This window comes from Lissotriton vulgaris, chromosome 7, assembly GCF_964263255.1.
Source record: "Lissotriton vulgaris chromosome 7, aLisVul1.2, whole genome shotgun sequence".
Classification (NCBI taxonomy): Eukaryota; Metazoa; Chordata; class Amphibia; order Caudata; family Salamandridae; genus Lissotriton; species Lissotriton vulgaris.
The window spans coordinates 1,538,339,851-1,538,362,739 of NC_141695.1; the positions used below are offsets into that span (position 1 = coordinate 1,538,339,851).

General features: G+C 46.9%; 1 protein-coding gene across 2 annotated transcripts in view; it reads right to left on the minus strand.

Moving 5' to 3' along the window:
* Positions 1 to 22,889, minus strand: part of LOC147705953 (uncharacterized) — a 351,159-nt gene that overhangs the window by 294,994 nt on the left and 33,276 nt on the right. For both annotated transcript variants that reach the window (XM_086929009.1, XM_086929010.1), the window contains exons 3-4: positions 11,265 to 11,352; positions 5,150 to 5,254 (exon numbers count right to left, since the gene is read on the minus strand). In XM_086929009.1, the coding sequence (XP_086785135.1) occupies positions 5,150 to 5,254; positions 11,265 to 11,352 (193 nt within the window). The remainder of the gene's footprint in view (positions 1 to 5,149; positions 5,255 to 11,264; positions 11,353 to 22,889) is intronic.

The following is a 22,889-nucleotide window of genomic DNA, read 5'->3' on the forward strand; positions in this document are numbered from 1 at the left end:
GGAAACACCTCCAGATAAGAGCTGACCACCCGTCAGGAGGAAAAAGGAGGACAACAAGGAACCATCAAAGGCGACCCACAAAAGGAGCAGCAGAAGGGCAAAACAGAAAAGAACAACAAGGAGGCCAACAGCCTAACCCTGCAGGACCCAGAAAAGCCAAAGAAGCCAGCCAGAGAAACCGGCAGGCCAGCCAGCCCGGAGGCACCCATCACAACACCACCAGGAGCCAGAAGGAGAACTAAGAAGGGGCACAGGGAAAGGCACTACAGCCAACCACAGCCAGGCCACCCAGAGAGCGGAGAAGCAGAGGGATGGAGCCCAACAGCCCACACAACTGATCCAGCACCACAGTAAACCGCAAAGGAGCGGCACACGAAAGGACAGAAGACCAGCCCAGGAATGTGCCAAAGACCAAGAGAATGGGCAGCCAGGAGAGGAGCAAAGCAGGGACCAAAAGAGGACCCTAAGCAAACAAGGGCCCACAGCACAATGCCCGACACCTCCAAGCCGAAAAGCGCACCAGCGACCCACACACATAAACGAATGGGAAGCCAAACACAGGGACCGCAAGGGTAAACCCGAAAGGGGCAAAGCCCAGGCCCCCAATAGCACACCGAAACAACGCAGGCACCTGAAACCAAAGGAGAGGAGCCAAGAGAAGGCAAAGAAGCACTACCCAACTGGGGAGCGGAATCAGTCCCAAACATGGTAATGAAAGGACCACCCCAGAGCCAACAAGCGAGCAAGGGACACAGACACCACAGTCTGAAATCAGCCCGTGCAGGAGCACAGGCCCAACGAAAGGCCCCCAAAGGCGAAAAAAGCCAGTGCTCCAGACCCGAGGCAAAGCCGACCACAACCCAAGCAGAGTGAGAGGAGCAGGAAGCAGCAAAGTGGCCCACACACCAGGGGAGGCCGACACCCAACACCCACAAGCAGGAAAAAGGCACAGCAAACAGGGCAGGGGAGAGGAGCCAGGCACCCGATAAACAAGGGGACACCTAAGGCAGAGGCCAAGCAAGACCAACGACACCCAGCCACCACAGGAGGCAAAAGAAGCATCAGGCTAGAAGGCAAGCCCAAACCACAACAAGCCAACAAGGGAAACACAAGCGGGCGAAGGAAATCACAACCAGCAACCAAACCCCAGCAACCCGGCAGCAGGCGAGAAGCAAACCCAACTCCAGCCAGAACCCACCAGTGCCACAACCAGCACTGCACCAGAGTCAACAGCCCAACAAGGCTAAGCCCCATCGGGACAGAGGGATGGCACAACAGACCCTCTCTACGGAAAACAAGGGGGAGAACCCAGCGAACCCACCGAAGGCAGACAACCCGAGCAAGGGGCAAGAAAAAGTACCCGGAAGGACGCAAGAAGCGCCCAACAGCTGAAACTGCAGGCAGGCACCCGGACAGGCACGCACCAGGCCCGAACCCACAGAAGGGCAGGAATCAAAAGGCAGAAGGGCAGCAAGCAGCCGAAGGAGGCCCAAGAACAGCAAGGCACCCAGACTCAAAAAAGCAGCCAGGGAAGAACAGGCCACAGCAACAGGCACCCCAGGCATACCTCAAACCAAGCACCAACCAGGGCTGACCAGGGACAACAGAAGCACACAGTACAGGACAGCCGGAGGCCCAGAGGACAGAGCAAAGAAGCCACAAGAAGAAGCCAACAAACCCCGGGAGAGACCGCCCAAAGCGAGCCACGTCCCAGCTAGCAGATACCACCCCAGGGAGAAACCAGGGTCGACCCGGCCAAACCACAGGGTGGGCAACAAGTGCAACAGAAGCCAAGGCTGCCGGCCAGCATAGCAGGAGAGCACAGCAAGCAAGAAACCTCCAGGCAGCAAGCAACTAGGGGACGGGCCAACAGCAGACCCACAAGGACCGACCCCCAGCCCAGAGGCCAACCAGAAACATGTGCTGAGCAAGCAAAACGCCAGAAGGTCAGGGAGACCCACAACCCATGAAAGCCCCCCCCAGGCATAACCCCCCAAAAAAGGGTAGCGACCCTGGGTAAACCACGGCCCAAGACAGGCCAGTGAAGGCAGGGGAGCCAACGTCGCAGGAAGCCGAAGAGGTCAAGGATTGCCAGAAACCCAGGAGCAGGGGGCAGCGGTGGCAGATAACCAGGCTGGAGACACCAAGGATTAAGACAGTAATCAGACCCATGCCACAACCAACCCAGAGGGCCAGCAAGCAGGAACAGGAGCCAACAAAGAGAAGCCCCAACAGGAAACCATCAGCACCAGGTGACACCTGAGGATGACAGGACCTAACAGCACCGGATAGAAGCAAGGAACCCACACAGCAAGGCCCCAGGGAGACCAGCAGGCAGAAACCCAAACCCCTGAAGAGAGCAAGGGGGAAGACACACCAGTCAGGGCCGCAAGCGAACCCTACGGAAAGTTTAAAAGCCCACTGAACCAGTAACATCTAGGTGAACACCCATCCATGAAGAACCAGATCCTACCCTGCCAACCAACTAAAGCAGACAAAATCAGGGGGACACATGGAGGCAGTTTATGCAACCATGGAAGGACCAAGGGTCGAACAAGCCACCCGACGAGCAAGAGTCAGACACGTAACAGGGTAGCCAGGAGCTGAATAACAGATGTGCATTGTACCCCAACACAATGGCACCCATCTTAACAACCCCAGAAAGGAGAAGAGGCTCTGCCAGTATAGGAACCTGTGACCATGAGTACACACACAGGTGCCCGCAGTGGACGCTCAAGTCCACCAAGCCACCAGACCCAGCACATGTCGCCCACAAAGGAGAAAAAAAGCCAACCGCTATGTGGTTCTCACCAAGGGGGCAGGAAGGGCGCACCACAAGCCCACTCTCCCCCATCAGCCAGCCCAGGCGCGCACAATGAGACCAGTGCCGGTTGGAGAAGTCTGCCAGAAACGGCCTCCGAGGCCACAGCAAGGCATTCCATGGACCGACCAAACCGAGCATCAGGGGCTCCAGGAAGAAGAGGAGGCTGGCACGACTTCCAGCAGGGAGAATCCCAGTCCCTCAATGCATGCCCGGAGTCCTTGCACATGCAGAAGTAATCCAGAGCACAGCCGCCAGGCAGACTGCCAAACAGGAACCAAACTCCAGGCAGGGGGCCCAGGAGCAACGCTCAGCAGAGCCCCAGAGCCCACCAAACAGCCGAAGCAGCAAGTCCTCCAGACCGGCCAAGCCACAGGGAGATGCGCATGGAAACCTGGAAGAGACCGGGAGGAAGTGCGCCCCAGCCGCAAAGGGCCGGGCGGCAACAACGCGTCTCCTGGCAAGCCTGGCAGGCCAGGAGAACACTGTAAGAGGGCGGCGAGGACAGTCCAGCACCCCGAGGAGACGTCCAGCGAAGAATCCATCAAGTAAGTCCAAACACGCCCCATTCTGTCGGAAGCAGGGCTCGAGTCGGGGTACCACGCGGGTGGACGGAGAACCCCCACTTATTTTACCCATAGTGGACACGGTCCCCCCTGTCAAACAGCTGGACTTCACTCATTGGCCTCTATGGGACGAGGAGCTCGGAGCTGACAGCACGCTGCTCGCGCGCTGACTTTTCGGATGCAATCGCATCTAAGGGGTGAGCGAGGGGAGGCAATGAGCCCGATGGGCCAAGCCACCTTTTGTGACGTCACTTTCTGTTGTGACGTCACTTCCGGTGACAGCGTCCCCCCACTTCTTTTTTTAGGGCTTGTGCCCTGGTCGGAAGACAGTAAAAAAGAACAGGCTGCATGCTGGGCTGGGACCGCTTATGTACTCCCAGTGGGAGGGAGTGGGTTGGGTATCCCAGCATGCTCCTCTTCTTTTTTCTGTCGCGGAGATGGTCAATTAGTTAAGGAATGGGACGAGTACAGGAGGGACCTGGGTGTAATTTATGTTATAAGGTATGAACATGTTGACCATAGGTTTACTGTTTTTGTAACCACATTTTATTTTGGTTATATAGCGTTAGCTGTTTATGTTTTTGGTTTACCTATGCTTATCTACAAAATTCCAAATTCAGTTATTTTATTTGTTCAAACGGTCAATGTTTGAACTTGCACCACCTGCTGCCCTGAACTAAGCATGAGCGAATTTTGCGGATCTCGCGTTCGCGAATTTTGCGGATTTGCGGATTCGCAATCCGCAAAATCCGCGAATTCCCGCGAATTTGCGGATTTTTTTTTTTTTTGTGTTCGCCCGTGTTTCTGCCAGTTCGCGAGGGTTTTGTACACTTTCGCAAATTGCGAACTTACCTGTCGGGTCGCAAGTTTCGCGAACTTGTTTCTACGTGTCCAGCCTGTTTGGGACACTCTTCTTCATCACTGCCACTCTCTGTCACCACTGCCACTCTCTGACTACTCATGCCACCCTCTGGCCCACCCATGCCACCCTCTGTTTCATCACCACACCCTCTGGTTGTCCAGTGTACATTATTTTCGGCAAAGCAAAGCACACCTTCCCTGCCTCAAGTGACCTGAATTAATTTGGGGCTGATTCATGTGTCACAGAATATTTTTTTAGCTGGCACCTGCTTCCTTAGTGCGCCCTGATTAGTGATCTTTTGCACTTGCTAAGTGCTTTCATTGTTGCAAAATTAGTTACAACACCTGCCCTGCCCCAACTGTCAATAATGAATTAGGGGCTGATTAATGGATTTTAACTTCCAGCCTGGCTCCTGCTTGTCTCCCTTAGCTGTAATTCAGGACCTTTGTGGCATATGTGTAACTATTCTGAGGTTCAGAGCAGGGTCACATAATAGTTTCAACTGGCAACTGAACTCTGGAGGGGCCCCTCAGGAAGCACTCCAGGAAATGGCTACTAATGATGAGCCTGAACTTTTGAACCTGGTAAGTAGTTACTTTCAGTTTTGCTAAGATCGTATTTCTGCAATTTTGCACTTATTCGCGGGGCGCGAACTCACGCGAACAGTGCGAGCAGTGCGAGCAAAATCCGCTGCTCGCGGATTTGCGGATTTTGCGGGAAATTCGCAAATCTCGCGGATTGCGGATTTCCCGAAAATCCGCAAAATCCGCGAGCGGAACGGATTTTCCGCCCACGCCTACCCTGAACCGATTAGTCGTGGACTTTTATTCGAATAGCATTCTGAGGGCATTTCTTAAAACGAGACAGTATCATTTTGAGAAGGTTAAATATTGTACTTACCTATTTAGTAATGACAAGTTGCCGTCTATTTGCAGGACCAGCGTGATGGTTTGGTCTGTCGTTCGAACTTCCTGAACTGCCACCATAAGATCACCTGCAACTACCCTAAAGGATTTTAAAACAGTGAGTGATAAAACATGGCTGTTCATCATGTTGTTTGCAAGTAATGATACATTGAATTGGATCGAAAGAGTAGAATTAGCTTTCATTATTCATCAATGCTTTTCTTTGAGTATTGAAAAGGTACTTACATTTTGGAATAATTCTTTATTGTTTTTATCAACATAGCACAAACATAATATTCCATTGGACCTGCATTTTAAGAATAAAAATGCATATACCCTTTATGGTGTACAGTGTAATAATACATTTCAACCGTGCCACTGTGTTAAAGTCGGAACAATGGGCCTCATTTATGAAAACTGACGCATCGCTGTGTGAAAGCAGCGATGAGTCACTTTTCACTGCACCCTACTTGCGACACCAATGATGCGTCATATTTACAGTATGACGCATCATGGCGCAAGGAGTTACAGATACGTCAGTATTTCTGATGTATCTGTATGGCACAAAAGTGATGCATTGCTGGAGTGTGTCACAAAAGTGACGCAACTCCAGCAATGTGTCCTTTCACATGGGGCAAGCCCCATGTGAAAGGGCCTGCGTCAGTCTTACGCCTGCTGTGAGGCAGGCGTAAGAAATTGAAGCATTTGTGTCTTAGAAGTGGCACAGTGAAATCTTATAGATTTCACTGCGTCACTCCCATGACCCTTTCTTGCATCAAAACGCCCCCCTTGCATACATTATACCTGGCGCAGGGGTTTACAAAGTGACGCATCTACCTAGATGCGTCACTTTGTAAATATGGCGCAACAAGGTGCATTTTTTACGCCAATGGTGCGTCACAAAAAGTGATGCACCAGCGGCGTAAAAGTGACGCACAGCCTCATAAATGAGGCCCAATAAGTTTATTTAAGGAAAAATAACATTTTATTAGTGTAACCTCCAATTAAGCCATCTGAGGACTTGATATTACTTTAGCTTCTGGAAAACGAAATCCTTTTTTTTCAAAATACAGGAATATACTTATGAAGAAGTGACACATGGCTTGAAAGGTAATGCACAATCCATGCTTACTTCCTTTCTTGGTCGAACACAAATAGTCACTTTCGACAGATTACAAAATAGAAAAAAGAAACGACTGGGCGGATGTAAAATGTAATCATCAGGGTCACTTCATGAAAGAACATATTCGCATTGATTTAATTATGTTAAACTGTAGCCCTTATTTCCTCATTAACGATGGGGAACACATACGCTTACAGCTGTATATAAGTGACTTTCTATATTATTAAATATGCTTTCGGCCAACAATGTAAAAGCTTAGCGGCCTTTCACAAAAGCATTAATACAAAACTAATTAAAATTAAACAAAATAGTTAGATTTGAAAGAAATGCGCCAACTATTGCTGTTAATACCTATGGCAAATTAAGTCACGCCTCTTATTTGGAGGCCTGGCACTCGATGCAGTTCGTCTGGTTTCTAGTTTGTCTTAAAGTGCTTTTCGGTGGGATAGGCTAAGTTACTGCATTCATCCCGAAGCATCTTCTGTTCATTGCCAGGATTTTAATTTTACTGGAGTTTAATTCGAATATTTTAGCTTTTCCTCAAGTACAATCCAGTTTGTTCTGTCTTGTGGCCTATGAGATCCCTTAGGAGCAAGAAGAATTGTTGATCTGTCTTTTGAGCTGTTTTACATGTATGATCTTGAGTATTGTGTTAGACCTCACCTTGTCATACAAATCGCATGGCGTAGTGGGCAAAAGAACAATGGATTTTACCCAGATCTTTTGACTGGGGGACAATGTTTGCATTCTCAGCATTCCGTCCATCATTTGTTTGCTGTAACACTTTTCGCCCTAAGTGGGATGGGTATGCCCAGATGTGAGTCTCTTGCTCACTGTGCCACTAGATTCAAGCTAGCCAGGCTGAAGAAGGGTGACATACCCTGAAACCGGTCCCAGGATGCTTGTTTCCGGTCCAAGGAGAACCTGGCCTGGCAGTTAGGTCTGGACTGTTCCCATGAGGCACAGGGTCAAGGCTGATTTGCCTTTGGCTGGGTCCAAACTGGGGTGGTGTAGTGGGCAAAAGTATGATGGATTTAACCCAGATCTTTTGACTGGGGGAGAATGTTTGCATTGTCAGCATTCTGTCCATCAATTTGTTTGCTGTAACACTTTTCTCCCTAAGTGGGATGGGTATGCCCAGATGTGGGGTCCCTTGCTCACTGTGCCCCTGGATTCAAGCCAGCCTGAATGAAGAATGATGACATAGCCTGAAACGGGTCCTAGGATGCTTGTTTCCGGACCAGGGAGGACCTGCCCTAGCAGTTTGGTCTGGACTGTTACCATGAGGCACAGGGTCAAAACTGATTTGCATATGGCTGGGTCCAAACTAGGGTGGTGTAGTGGCTGAAAAGAATGATGGATTTATTCCAGATTTTCTGACTAGGGGAGAATGCTTGCATTGTCAACATTCTGTGCATCATTTGTTTGCTGTAACACCTTTCGCTCTAAGTGGGATGGGTATGCCCAGATGTGGGTCCCTTGCTCACTGTGCCACTAGATACAAGCTAGATAGGCTGAAGAAGGGTGACATACCCTGAAACCGGTCCCAGGATGCTTGTTTCTGTCCAAGGAGGACCTGGCCTGGCAGTTAGGTCTGGACTGTTCCCATGAGGCACAGGGTCAAGGCTGATTTGCCTTTGTCTGGGTCCAAACTGGGGTGGCGTAGTGGGCAAAAGTATGATGGATTTAACCCAGATCTTTTGACTGGGGGAGAATGTTTGCATTGTCAGCATTCCGTCCATCAATTTGTTTGCTGTAACACTTTTCGCCCTAAGTGGGATGGGTATGCCCAAATGTGGGGTCCCTTGCTCACTGTGCCACTGAATTCAAGCCAGCCTGAATGAAGAATGATGACATACCCTGAAACGGGTCCTAGGATGCTTGTTTCTGGTCCAGGGAGGACCTGGACTAGCAGTTTGGTCTGGACTGTTACCATGAGGCAAAGGGTCAAAACTGATTTGCCTATGGCTGGGTCCAAACTAGGGTGGTGTAGTGGCTCAAAAGAATGATGGATTTATTCCAGATTTTTTGACTAGGGGAGAATGTTTGCATTGTCAACATTCTGTCCATCATTTGTTTGCTGTAACACCTTTCGCCCTAAGTGGGATGGGTGTGCCCAGATGTGGGTCCCTTGCTCACTGTCCCACTAGATACAAGCTAGATAGGCTGAAGAAGGGTGAGATACCCTGAAACCGGTCCCAGGGTGCTTGTTTCTGGTCCAAGGAGGACCTGGCCTGGCAGTTTTGTCTGGACTGTTCCCATGAGGCACAGGGTCAAGGCTGATTTGCCTTTGTCTGGGTCCAAACTGGGATGGCGTAGTGGGCAAAAGTTTGATGGATTTAACCCAGATCTTTTGACTGGGGGAGAATGTTTGCATTGTCAGCATTCCGTCCATCAATTTGTTTGCTGTAACACTTTTCGCCCTAAGTGGGATGGGTATGCCCAGATGTGGGGTCCCTTGCTCACTGTGCCACTGGATTCATGCCAGCCTGAATGAAGAATGATGGCATACCCAAAAACAGGTCCTAGGATGCTTGTTTCCGGTCCAGGGAGGACCTGGCCTGGCAGTTCAGTCTGGACTGTTCCCATGGGGCACAGGGTCAAGACTGATTTGTATATGGATGGGTCCAGACCGGGCTGGTGTAGTGGTCAAAAGAACAATGGATTTAACCCAGATCTTTTGACTGGGGAGAATGTTTGCATTATCAGTATTCTGTCCTTCATTTGATTGCAGTACACTTTTCGCCCTAAGTGGGAAGGGTATGCACAGACGTGGGTCCCTTGCTCTCTGTGTCACCGGATTGAAGCTAGCCTGGCTGAAGAAAGGTGACATACCCTGAAACCGGTCCCAGGATGCTTGTTTCCAGGCCATGAAGGACCTGGTCTGGCAGTTCGGTCTGGACCGTTCCCATGGGGCACATGGTCAAGACTGATTTGCATATGGCTGCGTCCAAACTGGGGTGGCGTAGTGGGCAAAAGAACAATGGATTTAAACCAGATCTTTTCACTGGGGGAGAATGTTTGCAATGTCAGCATTTTGTCCATCATTTGTTTCTGTAACACTAATTTAGATCTTGGCAGAGGGGAACACTCCGTTACCAACCGTATCATATCTCAATATATCCTAAGAGATCGCAATACGGTGGATGAGATATCCATTACTCTTCTGACTCAGTATTCCATTTGCTAAGGCCTCCAGTCTCCCTTTCTTCCAGTCAAGAAATCAATATACCTATCTGCCAGTCAGCCAGTCGGACTATCTATATGCTAGTTAATCAGTCATTCTAGCTGCCTGTCAGTTAGTCAGCCTGGCTACCTATCTGCCAGTCTTTCGGTCAGTCAGTCAGTCAGCCTATCTACAGCCAGCCTGCCAGATAACCAGTCAGCCAATCAGTCAATAGACCTATATGCCAAGGAGTCAGCCTCCCTATCTGCCTTTCAGGCAATTTGCCTGCGTTTTAGCGTTCCAAGCTATCTAAGTGTCTATCTAGCTATCTTTCTACCAATGTGCCCATTTTACATTCCTATTTGTATTCAATCTGTAATACCTACTTCTTTGCACACTAACTTGAAAGCTGACTATTGTATTTCAGCACATGACATAAGCATTACTTTTTATTCCAAGCAAACCCAACATAACTAATACACCTAATATTCATCTATCTATCTGCCTAGTTACCTTCTAGTCTTACTGTCTATACAACCAGCAGTGGCTTTGAAACCACTTTTATTTGTTTACTCTTAACCACCTATACGGTGAAACCCCATTGTGTGCATTTCTTATTCCAGGCAACCTTTGAGGTTGTTCTCCCAACATCCATTGCCAATACATGATGCAGGGGCTGTTGTCGAAGCCCGGTTACGTACTCTAGGGTCAGGTCTTTGCCCATGATGGATGGCTCTCTTGTGTTTCTCAGTTCCATGTACCTGATTTTTTAGACTTTCCTCCCTACTATTGTTTTTGGTCCAGCCTTGGAGCCAGCTGATTTACCATGTTTCTGATTCAATGTGTTGTATACTTCCACTGCTGACAGCAGGGAACTATTGTTTTATTTTTTGATATCAACACTTTATGTAAATGCATTTTTTGTCTTACACTCTGGGCTCAGATCATTCTCTTTGGTGAATCTCCATTTCCCCTTCGTTTCCCCGCCCTTCCTATACTGCTTGCCACTTGTTTATTAATTAATTTTGTTATTCTTATTTAACGCTGGCCTGACAACTGCAACATGCAACTGGGCTGGTCATTTCTGTTTTTAGCAATCCAGCATATTTTTTTTAAAGAATAAGTTGTCTGCCATCTTGGAATAATAAGTGAAGAATAGCAAAATGGATTCTGGCGCGTAACTCATAATGCACTTGCCCATTAACTGTTATAGGTGAATTATCTATATAAACAAAAAACAATATTTCCAGCTATATGTGCACACGGGTTCATGTATGGTAGCTATCATGGATTTTTTCTCATAAAGAAAAAAAACAATTTCAAGGTGTCCACCATGCATATGCATGCACCCACAGTGCAATCTCGTACCAGCAGCCATTTTGGCTTTTTTCCTTTTGGGGCTAAAACCAGCAGCATTGACAACAATCACTGACAAAGGTAAAAGTTTGCCACTATTATTTAAAGGTGAGACCTATTGACTTTGCCAAGGTTTATTCTAAAGACACTTGCGGAAAGCTTGCGGGTGCAAGAGACATTTCTAACTAGGATTTCTTGAAGTAATTCGGCTTTTAAAGTCCTGAATGTAGTGCCTAAGAGCATTCTTCCTTTAAATTAAAAAAATGTCTGACTTGCTATCTTTTGCAATCGAGGCCAGTAAGTGGTAGAATTTAGATATATCATCAGTACATTTCTGGTAAAACTGGCAAAACTGGTGCACCCATGGGAACCATGAATTAATTCTTCTATCCCCAAAAATGAAATTAGTTCATAAAATGTAATACAAACTATCGTGGGTATGCAACAAATATTTTCTCTACTCACGTATATGTCCAGAGAGAAATCTGAAGTTGGATGTTTAGCGCATTAAATAGTTCTTTCAAGTTTCTCCCATTTAGACTGTCAGTCCAATCTGTGTGAATAACAAGATTAATGAACACCACATTATCCTCCTGTCTTTGTTTTGTTAAAAGTCTCAGATAGATAACAACAAAATACAATTTAGCAGTAGTGAAAGTTTTTGCTTACTTACTGGTTATCACTATTACTTTGAGTTCAGGTCTTCCCTATAATGATACGGTGAAATCGCATTTTGAGACAAGCCTGCCTGACCCAGCCTTGTAGAATTTGTTCTATAAACCAAAAACAAACACTTCCCCTTAGTTACCCATTTAAAACCCTGTGTCTACTTCCCTATGTCATGTATTGGACCAATATGAGACTTGAAAAAATAAGAAAGTACCCAAAAAATGATATATGGAATGCTTGAATTAATCTTAACCACTGGCAATCCTTATTTTGCACACCATGTCACCTCAATTTGAATCTACCTATATGCAAATCAGCCTTCACTGTGCTCCAATCAGAACTGCCAAGTCAGGGCCTCCCTGAACCGGAACAAAAACGATGGTTTTGCCGTAGTTATGGGCTCATCAGCAGGGTTCAGCTTGCTTCCAGTGACACAGCGTGCACGGGACCCATGGCTGCGCATACCCTGTCTCTACCTCACTATGAAATGACCAATTTGAGGCTTGAAAAAATAAGAAAGTACACAAAAAGTGATGGATGGAATGCTTGAAATAATCTCAGCCACTAGTAGTTATCCCGTGACCCATCCCAATCCATCGTTATTGTGCACACCATGCCACCTCAGTTTGGATCCAGCTATATGCAAATCAGTCTTGACCCTGCTTCAATCAGAGCAATCCAGCCCAAAATGCCAAGCCAGGTCCTCCTGGAACAGGAAGACAAGCAACCCAAGAGCAGTTTTGCACTAGTTATGCATATGGCTGGGTCCAAACTGAGGTGGCATGGTGGGTGAAAAATGGAGGCCTGGTGGGCAGTCCCAAGTGATTGCCAGTTTCTGAAATTAATTCTAGCATTCCATCCATCACCTTGTTTTTTGTGCATGTGATGCCTTAACCCCTCCCATGCTCATGACGATCTCAGCTCGTCATGAGTCACGGTTCCCGTGTGCTCATGACGAGCTGAGCTCATCATGACTGTTGGAACGCTCACACGCGGGGCTAATTCCCCTGCTGTGCTGAGCGTTCCATTAAACTGGCGTGGTCATGATGAGCTCAGCTCGTCATGAGCACACGAGAACCGTGGCTAATGACGAGCTGAGTTCATCATGAGCACCAGGGCGCTGTGCGCGCGCCCCCCTCCCCTCAGCACAGCAGGGGAATGTGCTCAACAGCCAAGGGGTTAAGTGTGTTGGGGATGCCCAGATATGGGTAATGGGCACTCTGTGCCACTGGAGCCAAGCTATACCTGGCTGAAGAGCCGATAACAAGGGCAAAACCAGTCCTGGGTGGCTTGTTTTATGATTGAGGGAGGACCTGGCCTGGCAGCTTGGGTGGGCTGTGCCCATGAGGAACAAGGTCAACACTGATTTGTGTATGGCTGGATCCAAACTGTGGTGGCATTGTGGGTGAAAAACTATGAATTGGGATGCAGCCAGGGCGATTGCCAGTGGCTGAGATTAATTCAAGCATTCCATCCCTCCCCATGTTGTTTTAGCATTTGATGCCCTAAGTGCAACAGACATGCCCAGACCTGGGTCTCAGGCTCACTGTGCCACTGAAGCCATGCTATATATGGCTGAAGAGCAAATAACTAGGGCAAACCCTGTCCTGGGTTTCTTGTGTTAATACAGTTCTGGAAGATCTTTTTGATTTGCCCAGTTGCAGTTTTGACTCAAAGTTGCATAAAGGGTTAATGAGCCTTATGCAAAGCACATCAGGCTCCCCTTGTGATCTTCTTCCTGTCTCAATACTACAGCAGCTTGATTTACCATCAATGTAATTAATCATAGAGCTATTCAAAGCTTTCTTACCAGAGGCTACGGTTCCATCTGCCTGGAAGCACGCTATGGTTCTTCCCCTCTTGAAGAAGGCTAATGCCGATTCTGCCCAACCAACACATTTTAGGCCAATTCTTTTGCTCCTTATTTACTCTAAAATTCTGGAAAAGCACAAAAATCTACAACTAACTCAGTTTATTGAATCCTTTTCAGACCGGCTTTAGAGCCAGTTTTTCGACAAAGACAACTCTCCTTTGAGTTACAGAAATGGTACAACAAGGTCTGGACTCTGGGGACACAGTGGCTCTTATATTGCTCGATTTGAGTGCTGCTTTTGACATGGTATCTCACATTGTGTTAATCAAATCCCTTCAGTCCCTTGGCATTTCTGGCACCGCACTTGGTTGGTTTCCATCTTTTCCCGCCAAGCGGACATTTCAAGTTTTTTCAACTAAGGCTACTTCTAAAATCTATTTCTCTCCATACGGGGGTTCCTCAGGGCTCCATTTTAATCACCCTTTTGTTTAATATATACATTAAACCTCTGCCAGTGATTGCAGAAGAGGCTGGGCTGTCCCTCTTCTCTTACGTGGACGAAACCCAAATAATTTTTCCCTTTCTTCAGAAATGTTGCCCGGACCATCAGTTCTTCAGGCCGGTTTGAGTAATATCGCTTCTTGGATCCAGGCTAATTTACTCAAACTTAACGGCAAAAAGACTTAGGTCCTGATTTTGGGTAAAAATAAACATCTCTGGGGCCCCCAGCAATGGCCTACCGAAATGGGTACCCTACCCCAACCTACCCATCAAGTCTGCAATTTGGGATTTATCATTGATGACAAATTATTAATGAAATAGCAGGCAGTGAAGGTGGCAGCCACGTGCTTCACCATCCTAAAATGGTTGAACAAAATCATCTGGATGCTCCCCAGCCATACACAAAAAAACGTAGTCCAGGCACTCATGACCTCCAGGCTGGATTACGGGAACATCCTCTATCTGGGGGTCAATAAGGATGTAATACGGAAGCTACAGGTGGTTCAAAATTCAGCCGCAAGAATGCTTTGCCAGATTCCTAAAACATTTCCCACCTCTAGCACTCTGAGAGAACTGCATTGGCTTAGGACTGAAAGCCACACCAAGTTTAAGGCCTTGGTATATATGTTCAAGATCAAGGATGGCACTGCTCCTCAATATCTGCAAAATCTGGCTCATCCTTATTTACCCTCACGTTTGTTACGCTCCACTACCCAGGAAAAACTTCACGGTTCCCAGAGTCAACCTTTGAGGATGGGAGGTCGCTCGTTTGCCTACTTGGGTCCTTCCCTCTGTAACTCTCTCCCCATTGAGCTTCGCAGTGAAACAATATATGCAAACTTTCGTAAACTTTTAAAAACTTGGTTGTTTAACAAATAATTTAACTTTTCTGTTCCTATCTGTTCCTTTCAGGCCGGAACTGGGAAACCCTTGTTAGGTAGCTGTGCACCTTTTAAAACCAGCCTAACATAACATAACATAACATACCACATTGTGTAACATGAAACACACAGATGTGCATTATATTCAGATAGGTAAGTGGTCTCCTGTCTTTGACACTGAGATTATTTTGTTACTTCCAATTTTTAATTTGCAATTCATAAGTTGCAGGCCTTCTAATATAGTGCAGTGATCTATTTACCAGTATCAAGGTGCTGTATGCAAAGTTTCTCCGAACCATTCACTTTCAACATATAACGTCCACAAATATTGCCGATATGTGACATTATCTTATGCAACATTTCCTGCACATTTATTTACTCACTTGTATGATTTATTGGGCCTAAGTGGATGATGTCAAGTGCACTCACACCATACACTGGGATGAGGGTCATAAAAGAATAAAATGAAAAAAAATGTAGGTGACATTTAAATCAATATGTTTAATTATTCATATAGACAGATAAATCTTGCATTCTTACAGTGCAGGCATAACTCTTACATAGGGAGTTGAACAAAGTTATAATCTGACACCAAATCATAGTTTTTCTAAAGTACGTACGAAGTGTTGAAAAGCTGTGTGCCTTTGTTTTCTTCCAATTGAGTCTAGGTGTTAGGCTTCAGATGGCGTCCAACTAGGATGATACTCAAACAAAAGGAGGGCTGATTACCCTATAAATCAGGCCTTTGATTTGTGCCCAGATGGATTTTAAAATAGGAAAGCCCCTTCGCTGCCTGTAGATTTCTGCACTGAACAAAAAGCACACATGGGTACTGCTGAATTGTGTCCTGGTGTTGGAAAATGACACCAGGACGAATTCTATGGCAAGACCGGAGGCTCAGATTACGCTTTTCAATTTCTTTACTACTCAAAACAGCAGCCAATGAGAAAAAGTAAACATTACAATATACTACATATCCCATGAGGCTTTGAAACACGCCTCCTTCATCAACCTATAGTAACTGATGCTAGCATACAAAATAACGAGGCACCATCTTGACTACCTCTTTCTTTGCAAATAGCAGTTCTTTAAGTGTTCGAAAACAAAACAATGTTCTGGGCTCTCAACGGAGAGCAACAACAACATATCAGAGTTTGGAACTCCCTCCCCTTGGAGATCCGGTCCTGTAACAACCTCCTAAATTTCAGAAGGCTGCTCAAAATGTGGCTATTCATACAGGCCCGCGTCTAATCTCGGCTAGTCCCGGCACATGTCTGACTCAGCGCCTTGAAACCTTTTGGTGTACGTGTGCTCTATAAGATACTATTAACATTTACATTAACATTAACATCAGGCTCTCAACGGAGAGCAACTCTCTAATAATTGCTTTCATATGATTATAAATGTACCGATTTGATACTTGTGCGGAACCGCGCTCTGCTCAACGCACGTGTGTTGCCACTTTTGTTTTCCCCACTCAGTGCGTGTTGCACTGTCGTAGATGCCTGTAATTCTTTAATTCCTTTATTTTTTCCTCACTCCCCTCGCGAGAAATCTGCCAGTGTGAGTGAGTGTCTCGCGCTCGCGTTGGCCCAAACCCCCTCAGGGAGCGAGATGCACATTGGAGCCTGATCAGGCGGCCTGCATGCGTCTTGGGAGCCTGCATGCGCCTGTGCATGATGCGCTGCGCAGTGACTCCCTCAACCACGCTGGAAAACACCTCTCCTCAGGCTGGTGCAGCCAGGGGATTAAGCGGCAGGCAGTGCGTGGAGCTGGTACCGGGCCTCAAATAACTTTGGCACTTCAATTTCTGCTGCGTTTTGGGTTGGAGTTAACCCCTTACTAACCTGCAGTTGCATGATAACATTTTTGGCAACCCTTAATAGGCAGGCAGGGTTTAGAAAATACCCTCCACTAGTCTTATTTTCAAGGGCTGTTGGTACCTCTTTTGTGGCCCCACTGCTCCAGCCATTTGCTGCCAATCGACACTCTTTCTCACTGAGAGATAGGGTTAGATTAAAATAAGCTTCCCTCTGGGGATTTGGGCAGAGCACATAATTGATATACATTCCACACAATGTCAGACTGCGAAGTCTATGAGGAGGAAGTGGCTGCATATGGTCCTGCAGAGGACGAAGATTTTTACTATGATGACTCTATGGAGGCTCTCTTTAATAAGAGACTAGACTCTAAATTGGATAAGGTCCTCTCCTCTGCCTTATTGCCTATTTCCCAAAGCCTGGAGCAATTAGTTGGTAATACTCATGCCTCCACTGGCACTCCTACTCCCTCCCCACTACCTCCATCAGAACCACCTGGTCCCCCCTGGCCACACGTTCAAGTCTATTCCAAGTTCCGAAGTTCAAAGGAACATGATTACGGTGGAAAACCGTCCCTTTCTTCCCCAGACCCATCACCCTCTGCCCCTGTTCCCCTTATGGACACCGACACAGATACAGATTCCTCTTAAGGATCACGGCCCTGCAAATGCGGCAAGAAGTGCAAACATTCCTCCTTGCCCGTCCAACCTTCCCCTTTCTCTTTTGATCCTTCAGATATAGTTCACCCCTGTTCTTTGGACTGGGCTCCCGCCCTGGCAGTGGCAGAATATATGCAGACCCACCTGCCTAAGAGATTAGATAAAGAAGTCGGAGCCTGCCTCAGATCTGAAAGCCCCGTCCTGACCTGGCTCACAAAATTGCCCTCACACCAGATATTAAAACCTCTATGACCACCTTCCTAAAGAAGTATAAGAAAGATCCCAAAAAGGGCAAAGATCGCACCTTAGAGCTTGCCAGGACAAGCTGCTGGATGCTTCTGGCCCCCTGGCAAAAATTCTGGAACTAGCACTTCAAGCACAGGAGATTGGGGCTGCTATCTACCCAGAGGTCCTGGCAGGTTGGACCCAGAGAGTGACTTGCCTCCTTGGCAATGCCAATTGCACACTTTCTTCAGAGAGGCGCAAGTCAGTCGAATCGACCCGCAATTGATTGAATTGGCTTCTGCCGAACCGGGTCCTCTTGCTGAGGGTCAGCTCTTTGTCAAAGACATAGCAAAATTTGTCAATACTTTTGCATGGTTGGACAAATCGCAATCCTCGCTCAAGAGGGTCTTCCATCCACTCTCTGGCAGGGCCGCTTGTGGCAGGGGACACTCGGCCGGTCGATACAACAACGTAAGTCCCCAGTGTGGCTTCGTCCCGCGAAGAAGAGGTTATACCCAGGAACCGGATCAAGCAGGCTTCTATCCCTCCAGATCCCGAGAACTTTAAGAACTTCGACACCCAGTCATCTGGTATGTCCGCCAATTTATCCGTTAATTCCCCTTGGGGGCAGACTGTTGCATTTTGTGACGAATTGGGCAAGGTTAACCACAGATGCGTGGATCATTCACACAGTTCAGGGGTATCAAATAGAATTACCCGATTCCCCTTGTCAATCAGCTCCTCCTTTTCCTCTCCTCTTTTCCCTACAAGAGAACGTTTTTATCGACTCAGAGCTTTAGGAACTTTTGTCAAAGCAGGCTATTGCTGTGGGACCCTTCATTCCCAAAGGGTTTTGCAGCAACGTCTTCTTGGTGCAAAAGAAGGGAGGAGGTCAGAGATTAGTTTTAAACCTCGAGGAGTTCAACTCTTTTGTGGTGTACAGGCACTTCAAGATGGAGGGCATCCATCTTCTGGTAGTTCTTCTTTTGGAGAACGACTGGATGGTCCATTTGGATCTAAAAACCACTTACCTCACGGTTCCCATTTGAGCCTCCCATCAGAAATTTCTTCAATTTTCATGGTAAGGGCAATGGTACCGGTATCCATCCCTTCCTTTCAGCCTGTCCTCAGCCCCTTGGGTGTTTACCAAACTACTGAAGCCAGTGGTCACTCGTCTGTGAGAGATGGGAGTTTGCATGAATATTTATCTGGACAACATGTTACTTCTAGCTCAAGACCAAAATCTTCTACTAACACATTTATGGAGGACAACCTCTCTGTTGCAAGAGTTTGGGTTTGTGATAAATCTCATGAAATCAATGACCACTCTGACGCAACAAATGGACTTTCTGGGGTTTCAGATAGATTCAGTCAATGCCTAGTTACTCCTCCCTGTGTCCAAGATCGAGTCACTAAAGAGAGAGATTCGTTCCACCTTGTCGAAACAGATGGTGTTGTTAAGATCCTTAGCGAGGATTGTGGGCCTACTGGCTTCATCGATTCAGCCCATCTTCTCAGGGCCCCTCCACTACAGGGAGTTGCAGCTACTCAAGATCTTTTATCTTCAGAAGCGATATTCATACATTCACATGATTCCCCTATCACCAGATGCGCAGGAGGAGCTCCGGTGGTGGTTGGGGCACATGGAAGCGTGGAATGGCGAAGCCATTTTTGGAGCCTCTCCCGACGTCATCATAGAGTCAAATGCCAGCCGATCGGACTGGGGAGCAAGATATGGAGACTTTGCAACAGGAGGACGATGGTCCGCCGAAGAGTTAAAGTTACACATCGGTTGTCTGGAGTTATTAGCCAGCTCCTTTGCCATAAAGTCGATCTCTCCTCTGAAGAGCAATTGTTGCATCCTTCTCAGGGTGGACAATGTTTCAGCGGTGGGATACATAAATTGCCTGGGAGGGACGAAATCTCGGATGTTGGCCAGAATTTTTGCATTTTTGCCTGGATCAGAAGATAGTGTGATCGCGGAATATCGGCCCGGCAAATACTATCAGATAGCAGACTGGAATTCCCAGCTTCCAAGAGACTTAAGCGACTGGAGACTCCATCCTACGCTTTTCAAAAAGATCATGATTTATGAGTATGCAAGGTTCTTGCATTATAGACCTCTTTGTATTCCGCCTTAACCCTCAACTCCCACGTTTTTTCAGCTGGAGACCGGACCCAATGGTGGTGGGAATAGATGCATTCCTTCAACATTGTGGGTCTCAGAGGAACAATGCTTTTTCTCCCTTCGCACTAATTCCGAGAATGGCGGCCCAAGTCTGTCGACAGGAGACATCATTGGTGTTGGTTACTCCATTATGGAAGACTCAACCATGGATTCCGACTCTGTTGGAATTATCAGTGGATTTACCCTTTCAACTTCCGATGCTACTCCAGGATCCAGTGGGATCCCCTCATCCTCTGGTCCTGCAGAATCAGTTGTCCTTCATTGCTTGGAGGCTCTCAGGAGACACAAATGAATTGAAGGCCTTTCATCGGTGGTTGCCGAGTTTATACAACAGGCTTGGGCTCCATCCACCCGCAAACGATATTCTGCATCATGAAAGCGATGGATGAGTTGGTGCCTTCAACAAAAGGTGGATCCCTTGGGATCTGATGTGAAGGAAGTATTAAACTTTTTATCTGAATGTGCTGAATCAGGTCTTTCTTATAGGTCTGTTAATAACTTCAGGTAAGCTCTCTCTGCTGGACACAATCACATTGATGGAAAACCCGTGGGAATGCACCTTCTGGTATGTAAGTTGTTGAAGGGCATCAGAGTTGCTTGTCCGCCCCGTCCCAGATATACTACATTATGGAATGTTTCTAAAGTTCTTTCTTTATTAGCATCTTAGCCAGACAATAAAGATTTATCGTTAAAACAATTATCTGCTAAACTTACTATGTTATCGTGTTTGATTTCTTGTAGAAGAGTTTCTGATGTTCATGCTTTAGACTTGGCAGGAAGAATTTTCTCTCCCGAGGGTGTGTCTTTTCCCATCTCTAGGAGAACTAAGACGTTGTCATGTTCAGTTGAGTATCCTGCTTTTCCTCATAATGACAAATTATGTGTTTTAAAATGTTTAAAGGTATATGAGCAACGTACACTAGTTCATAGATTGGACCCTTTGGGGCAATTGCTCTTGGCAATCCAGAAACCTTTTCATCCAGTTTCAGCAGTCACCTTGGCACGTTGGGTCAGGTGGGTGATGGCTGAAGCAGGGATTGACATTTCTGTGTATGGTGCCCATTCCACCAGAGGTGCTATGGCCTCTAAGACATATAATTTGGGTTCTTGTTTAGAAGATATGTTGAAGGCTGCAAATTGGTCTTCGGACTTGATGTTTAAAGTATTTTATTATAAACCTATTAATCATGTTTCTTCTGTTGTAGTTGGTCATCTTTGAACCAGCATAATCTGAGCCTCCGGTCCTGCCAGAAAATACAAAATGTTCCAGCTATCGCAACAAGAATTTTTGATTCTATTAAGGACACGGAGGCTAGGATTATCCCGCCCGTTGGGACAGGTAAGAATTACATTCACAAACGGCAACAGACTCCTACCTCCCCCCACCACGCTATCTATTATCCCTACGTCGGCATCAACTTGTTCTTTAGCTACATTTACATACCTATACAACATTTATTTGACCTCAGTGACCTTATTTTCCCCCTTCCTTATTCAGCATCCAGTTACCACAAAGAAATACGATGAGCACCTGCCCTGAATGTTAAAGGTGCCGACCATGTACTTTGAATTTTATACCTGGACCAGTCCATCAGAATGGCCTCTATCGTTTTCTTAATGACCTCTGTTGGACTCATTTGACGTGTCTTCCTCTCCACTGAAATTGCTTTTTTCCCATAAACTCTGTTGGCACAGACAAGCAGCATGCGCGAGCTAACCATTGTTTAGGGCCAGGAAGGAGCATACACAGAGGGCGTTTCTTTGTCTTTCAGAGCCATCGGTTTCCTAAGGAGGGGCTCTTTAGGGGGTCCACCCTAGAACTGCCAACTGTCCTTCACCGGCGGGAGGGAGGGACGACTCCCTAATTATTGCTTTGACTCTAGCCATCCATTGTGTCCGGTGACTATGATTGTGTATTTAGGGCCACTAATCACGTGCCTGCTCTTGATAATTGGCACTGTAATTATGCAGCCACCTGAGGCGGGACCACCGAGGGGCTCACCCCCACCTCGGGCTAGATTTAAGTTGCATCCACTAAACAAACTGCCGTACCCCGTGACTGTGGTTGAGGTGAAGTGATTAAGTGGTTGGTCATTATGTCGTCTTCAGGTAAACCTGTAATAAACGTGTTTGTTTGATGCAACGAATGAGAAGAGCTCTGACCTAACACATTCTCCAGTGCCCCCTGTTCCCATGTACTTTACTTATAAGCAATTCCAGCGAAAAACCAGAGTTTGAGTGATCCCTTATTCTTAGGAAACGTTCTGCAAAGTAATGGTCTGACCGTTGGTCTTGAGTGTCTATCGTCGGCTTTCATTCTGGGAAGTGGATAACAAAGGGTTATGTGAACGTGTTTGTGATTAAGTAAGAAAAGAGAGTAATACAATTATATTAGGCACTGGCAACACCAGAAGGCCTGGCTTTGGCCAGCAGGTGCAATGGTTAATTTTGTAAAACAATTATTATAAGCCTGTGTGTGACACTGTGACACACTGTGTGTGTTTGACACTGTGTGTGTGAGACACTGTGTGTGTGAGTTACTCTCTACTCAATCTCTACTACTCTCTACTACTCACTCTCTAATCACTCTCTACTACTCTCTACTACTCACTCTACTACTCTCTACTACTCACTCTACTTCTCACTCTCTACTACTCTCTACTACCTCTCTACTCATTCTCTACTACTCACTCTACTGCTCTCTACTACTCACTCTACTGCTCTCTACTACTCACTCTCTACTACTCTACTACTCTACTCTCTACTCATTCTCTACTACTCACTCTACTACTACCTACTACTCACTCTCTGCCACTCTCTACTCATTCTCTACTACTCACTCTCTACTACTCTCTACTCCTCACTCTCTACTACTCTCTCTACTCTCTACTCCTCACTCTGGCTGTGTGTGTGGCTGTGTGTGTGTGTGGCTGTGTCTGTGTGTGTGGCTGTGTCTGGCTGTGTGTGTGGCTGTGTGTGTGGCTCTGTGTGTGTGGCTCTGTGTGTGTGGCTCTGTGTGTGTGTGGCTCTCTGTATGTATGTGTGTGTTGCTCTGTGTGGCTGTGTGTGTGTGTGGTTGTGTGTGTGTGGCTCTGTGTGTGGCTGTGTGTGTGTGTATGTGGCTGTGTGTGTGTGTGGCTGTGTGTGTGTGGCTCTGTGTGTGTGTGTGTGTGTGGCTGTGTGGGTGTGGCTCTCTGTATGTGTGTGTGGGGGAGAGAGAGCAGTGTGAGAGAGACAGCAGTGTGAGAGAGACAGCAGTGTGAGTGTTCTAGGGAGAGCATGGTAGGTGGGAGAGCATGGTGTGTGGGAGATCATGGTGTGTGGGAAAGCATGG